The following is a 6000-nucleotide window of genomic DNA, read 5'->3' as shown; positions in this document are numbered from 1 at the left end:
CAATACCCACCAAGAGGTGAACCCACTTTTGGGGTCACAATAGACAGATTATTCTGTTTTTAATTGCAATTCAAACCCATGATTATAGGGCATAAGCAAGGCTAAAGTAGGAATTTAAAATTTTTTAAAATTCGTTGATTAGAGAAAATATTTTTTAAATAATAGTACAAATGGCTAGGATATGGCAAAAATCAAGATGGTGTTACTCTAATTTGGGAATCATTGGCATATGAGAAACTGGCTGGTGACTAAGCAGTGGATGAAGTAGTGGATTAGGTAGATATAGAATAAATTATGCTAACCGAGTCAGGCTCCAAGAGCCCCTTCGTTCTCAGGAACGTGTACAAAAAGAAGCCCACCATGTTCCAAGCCTACCACGTGCAGGCAGTGGAGTACATGGTATTCACGCCCTACTAAGCAGGCCTCAAACCGTGGGGGCCTACAAGCAGGAGTGAGATGGGAGAAGGTGGAGCCTTGTGGGGGCGTGGCTAATCCACCTGCGGATGCGTGCGGGGGCGTGGCTGGCGAGGGGCGGGTCCTAGCGGCGGAAGGCGGAAGTCGGTGCAGAGTCACCTGATCTGACTAACATGGCCGCTGCCCCATGAGCCCGGCAGGTGCTGGCCGGGAGTGGGTCTCGTGAGCTGTTTGGCGGCCAGGGGCAGGGGTACGGAGACGGGATCCAGGCCCGGGTTCCGAGGCGGCGCGCGGCGGCGGAGCGAGACAGGCGGCCCGGGGCGGCGTGGTCCATGAGCCGGCGCCGGAGGCAGCGCGGAGCCGCAGACTCCCCTAGCCCCGGCGCGGCCCGGGCTGCCGCGGGCTGAGGAGTCGCGGGGCTCCGGGGAACGCCCCGAGCTGCCACCATGAACCCCGAGAAGGATTTCGCGCCGCTCACGCCCAACATCGTGCGCGCCCTCAATGACAAGCTCTACGAAAAGCGGAAGGTGGCAGCACTGGAGATCGAGAAGTAAGAGCCGCGGGCACCCGGGTTGGTCGTGGAGAGCGGAGCCGGGACTCGTCCTGATTCTGCAGGGGTCCCGCTCTTCCGGGCAGCTCCTCACGCCTTTGCAGCCAGTGTTGGTACTCCAGGTTTCAGGCCCTTAGGGCCGTGCTTAAGAGCAGGAGATTGGCAGTCCCAGCTTTGCTTCTGACTGTGTGACGTGGGCCAAATTATTTAACCTCCTGGTACCCCGAAGGGGCTGCCGTGAGAACGAAGCAACGAAATGTATGCGTGGTGCTTTGCACAGTGCCTGGCACATGGTGCGTCCTCAGTGTGGTCTCCATGCAAACAAGCAAATCAGAGAGTGACCTCTGATGGGAGGGAGGTAGGAAGCATGAGAATTTGCTAAGGATGTTGACCTGCCTCATTTCTTACCCAGCTTCTGAGAAGTGAAAGGGACAGTAAGTTGACCAAGTGGAGAAATAAGCCAAAACCTCAAGGCTCAGAAGGGCTGTTTATCTCTGTCATATCACGCTTCCCTGAAAGTGGAAGAAGGAATTATTCTTGTTTCTGCACTCTTACTACACGTACAGCAGTACCCTCTTATCTGTGGGGGATATGTCCCCAGACACCCAGTGGATGCCTGAAACCTTGGATGATACCAAGCTCTATATATACTATGTTTTTTCCCATACATACGTATGTATGGTAAAGTTTAAGCACAGTAAGAGAATATCCTAATGACTGGCATCACTAGCATTGCACTTTAGGGCCATTATTAAGTAAAATAAGGGCTATTTGAACATAAGCATTGCGATACCGACAGTCGATCTGATAACCCAGAAGCTACTAAGTATGTGGGTATCATATACAGCATAGATATGCTGGAGGAAGGGTGACTGATGTTCTGGTGGGATAGCACAATATTTCATCTCACCACTCTGAACCGCATACAGTTTAAAACTTAGAAATTGTTTATTTCTGGAATTTTCCATTTAATATTTTCTGACCTGCTGTTGACCATTGGTAACTGAAACTGGATAACGGGGTTCCATTGTATTTGTAACCATGATCTGACATTTTCCTTTTTTTTTTTTTTTAATTATAAAACAAGGTATTTAACTGCGAACATTAAGGTTTTTCTGCTGTTATTTTACATTTGTATTTTTTTTTCCAGCCAAATCGTTGTGATAAAGTCTGGTGGGTGGGTAATTTCAAAAGAGTAGAAAGAGGCAGGCTGTGAAACTGAAAGAATGCCAGTCTGGGCGTCAGGAAATATGGATTGTAGTTTTGCCCTCTCTAATAGGGTAGCTACTGGCCATGGGCGGCTATTTACATTTAAATTATTGAAGATAAAATCAAAATTTTATCCAGTTCCTCAGTCACACTGCCCATATCTGACATGTTCAATAGCCACATGTGGCTGTCAACTGCCATATGGACAGTGCAGATTGTAGAACATTTCCATCACTGCAGAATGCTTTGTACAGCTCTAATCTAGTCTGTTGTGTGATACTCATTCTTTGACCTCCAGTAAGTTCCTTAACTCAGGGTTTCTTAACCTCAGCACTACTGATATTTTTGGACAAATAATTCTTGGTTGTGGTGCGCTGTCCTGTGCATTATAGGGTTTTTAGCAGCATCCCTGATCTTTACCCACTAGACACCAGTAGCTTTCTGTCACTTGTACAACCAAAAATGTCTTCAGACACTGCCTAATGTCCCCTGGGGAACGGACAGTCACCCCGGTTGAGAACCACTGCCTTAACTGCTTTGGGTTTTAGTTTCCTCCTCAGCTAAAAGGTTTGGATTTTACTAAAAGGACCCTCCCCTTCAGCTCTGACATCCAGTATGTCCAGAACCACCTAGCTGCTTCTCTCATCAAGCAACACTTTCTTTTTCTTTTTCTTTTTTTTTTGACTGCACCTTGTGGCTTGCTGGATCTTAGTCCCCTGACCAGTGTCCTATTTGATATGTTCCTCAGAGTATGTGTTTCACAACTTGCTCAGGGACAGAGGGACTTATTTGTGCTTCACCTGGGAGCTTTCTAGTGTCTCTGTTTATAAAGACACTGATCCTATTGGATCAGGGCCACACCTATATGACCTCACTTAACCTTAATTACTTCCCTTATAGGCCCTCTCTCCAAATACTGCCACTAGGGTTGTATGAACTGAGGGGTGGGGGGGGACAATTCAGTCCATAACGTTGATCGTTTTAAAAAGTGATCACGTGTAAAACACTGTCTGCCTTATTTGGGGGGAGGAGGATTTGGCCCTTGTACATCCCTCATCTCATTTATTTTGTGCAGCTGCCCTACGACCTAGGTAGTGTTACCCCATTTCACAGATGAGGAAGCAGAGGCTCCTTGAGGGCAAGGAATCATCCCAAGCTTTCACAGCTAGAACCTGGATCTAAAAACTCAGGTTCTTCTGTCTCAAAAGACTTCCCCATTACAAAGAATGGTTTTCCCTTCCGAAAGGGAGACAAATACTTAATAAAATGTCATACTTGAACGCCCCCATGGTAGTCTTAACTGCCACTTTCTGTTTTCTGGAAACCATCTATCTGCTCGGTTGGCAGAACCAGTACTGCATGGGGTGCTGGAGTGAGGGATTAAAACTCCTAATAAGAGGAGGGTGTTTTATCTTGATGACAGGCCTCTCAGACACTGAAAACGCAGAGACGGATGCTTGGCTCGACTGAAGGACCCCAGACTCTAGACTCTGAAGACCGGGCTGTGGTGGGTGACCAGGATCTGATGGCTAAATGTGTGAGCCTGTCGTGCACAGTCCTGGAGAGCCTTTACCCCACAGCCTGGCTCCACACCCACACAGCTTTCTCAGGGATAAGGCCCTGAGGCCAAGATTTTAGAATGGCTGTGGCAGGTTTTGCGGGCCCTGGGTGTCAGGGGTTGTAGTCCCTGATGAGTCCCGAGGACAGGGATGGTGAGACCCTAGGCCCTGCTCTCCGGGAGAGTCTAGCGTGGGGGAGAAACGCCAGCAGGCGCTCTGATAAGTGTGGTGGGTGCTCCCTCACTGCGGTGACAGGGCCCTCACTGCAGGCTGGGAGAGATGATGCCCTTCGTGGTGACCAGGGATGGGCTCACTGGCAAGTCTCTGGTGTTCCTGAACTTTGAGTTCCTAAAGCCAGCAAATGGAGGTGCCCAGGCCCTGCGCCCTGAGAACACCGAAGCTCAAGGAGGGGCTCCAGGATCAGAGCTCCTGAGGGATGAGTCCCTGTCTGCTGGGGAAGGCAGGGTGGGGAGGGTGGCATGGGGAGCCGGGATCCCTGGGGCTCTGTGATCAGATCAGGGTTGAACTGCTGAGTTTGACCTGGCCTTTTGGAGCCTGCCACCTCTGTAGGGAGACACTGTTTATTACCAAGTGACTTCAGGCAGATTTTGGAGTGTGGGTCAGAATTCCACCCAGCAGATTGCCTCATCCAGGGGTCACAGACTGGCAGCCAGGGGCCGTGTCCTGCCGGCTGACCTGTTTGGTTTGGCCTGGATTGCAGGGTATTTTAAACCAGAAATTTCACAGTGAAGTTCAGGTTTCTGGCTTCTATTAAAGAATGGGAAGATGTGGCTCTGTGCGGCCCACATTCCCATGTAGCAGTAGGGGACCCAGGGGCCCACCCTCTTCCCGCAGCCAGGACGTGGGCTCCCCAGTTTGCTTCCTGTGTTGGCAAGGTCACTACAGCCTGTCTTACCTCCCTTGGCCTTCTCACTTGTGTCTCCTTCTTGGCTCCTGTAAGCATTTGAGTTTGTGACCTTGGGTTTAACCTCTCTGTGCCTCAGTTAACTCATCTTAAGAAAAAATTGCACTTTGAAAACATTATGCTAAGTGAAAGAAGCCAGTCACAAAAGGCCATGTATTGTATCATTTCATTTGCGTGGATTCATAGGCAAATCCACAGAGACAGTGTAGATCAGTGGTTGCCTAGGCCTTGGGGGAGGGGGGTTGGGGGGAAATGGGGAGTGACTACTAATGAGTACAGGTTTTCTTCTGGGGATGATTTTAACAAGTCTAAAATTGATTGTGGTGACACTTGCACAGCTTTGTGAATATACTAAAACTCACTGAATTAATTGTACATGTTTAAAGAGTGAATTTATGGCATGCGAATAATATCTCAATTTTAAAAAATAGGAGTGCCTGTAGGTTGTGTTACAGTTGAGGGAAGCGCTTATTCAGTGGTCTATTGTCACCGGAGATCCAAACATGCCTCCTGCTGTCTCCTTTACAGTTTTTCCACTGATTATACCCAGTGGATGCTCAGTATATTTTGCTACTTAACTAACTCTTGGGCCTTTCCTCAGAGGCAGATGTTCCGCTTTTCCTGTTTAGTTATTGGAGAGTAGTGAGCAAGTGGAAACCAGGTTACTTAAATACTCAGCAAAGCAGATGGAGGAGACGTTTACCTGCCAGATTCTCTTTGGGAAATCGCTGCCTGGATATGTTGCCTGATTACAGCGTGTTACATAGAGAACTGGGATGGTTCATCGGACTTGTCAAGAAAAAAAATGGCAGCCCGAAGTCCAGGCTGAAATTTTTACAGCATAGGAATAAACACAACTCTGGATTATCTTTCTGTCCTTCTTGGAGCAAGGAGCAAAGCAGGTTCTCAGTCAGCAGTTAATGAATGAATATGCTCTTGTTAGGCGTGTATAACATCACGGTTTGATTCTGATTTTGCACTAATAATGTTACATGGGCACATGCAGTACAAAACACATTATGTGCATTATTTTATTTAATTCTCTAAAAATAATACAAAGCCACAGCCAAGACTGGCTCCTCTGAAGACACAGAAATGTGCGTGCAATGGCAGAAACCTCTGCCACCTCCTGGCCGGGCCATTTGGACATCAACACATGAAACGAGATAGGGCTAAACGGAATAATGCATGTAAAGTGCCTGGCACCCAGGAGGCATCCAACAGGCGGGAGCGTTGATGTTTGAAGAGAGGATAATGTAACCTGGTAGATTTCAGACCTGCTGTCAGAAAAATCTAGGTTTGACTTCTGCACCTCCCATCCATAAGTTGTGTGACCTTGTATG

The 6000-nt window shown here is 48.2% G+C and overlaps 1 protein-coding gene across 4 annotated transcripts in view; it reads left to right on the top strand.

The window, feature by feature from the left end:
• The first annotated feature begins 562 nt into the window (after positions 1 to 562).
• Positions 563 to 6000, top strand: part of VAC14 (VAC14 component of PIKFYVE complex) — a 97811-nt gene continuing 92373 nt past the window's right edge. For 2 of the 4 annotated variants that reach the window (XM_027119318.1, XM_027119315.1), the window contains exon 1: positions 584 to 964. In XM_027119318.1, the coding sequence (XP_026975119.1) occupies positions 861 to 964 (104 nt within the window). In that variant the 5' untranslated portion in view covers positions 584 to 860. Of the gene's footprint in view, positions 965 to 6000 lie in introns of all 4 variants that reach the window. The other 2 variants (XM_027119316.1, XM_027119317.1) reach the window with 2 other exon arrangements.

Source organism: Aethalodelphis obliquidens, unplaced genomic scaffold (assembly GCF_003676395.1).
Source record: "Aethalodelphis obliquidens isolate GAN/ISIS:26980383/991018 unplaced genomic scaffold, ASM367639v1 scaffold20, whole genome shotgun sequence".
In the NCBI taxonomy this organism is placed as follows: Eukaryota; Metazoa; Chordata; class Mammalia; order Artiodactyla; family Delphinidae; genus Aethalodelphis; species Aethalodelphis obliquidens.
The sequence above is the reverse complement of the archived record's forward strand: the minus strand, read 5'-3'. Positions and strand labels throughout refer to the sequence as shown.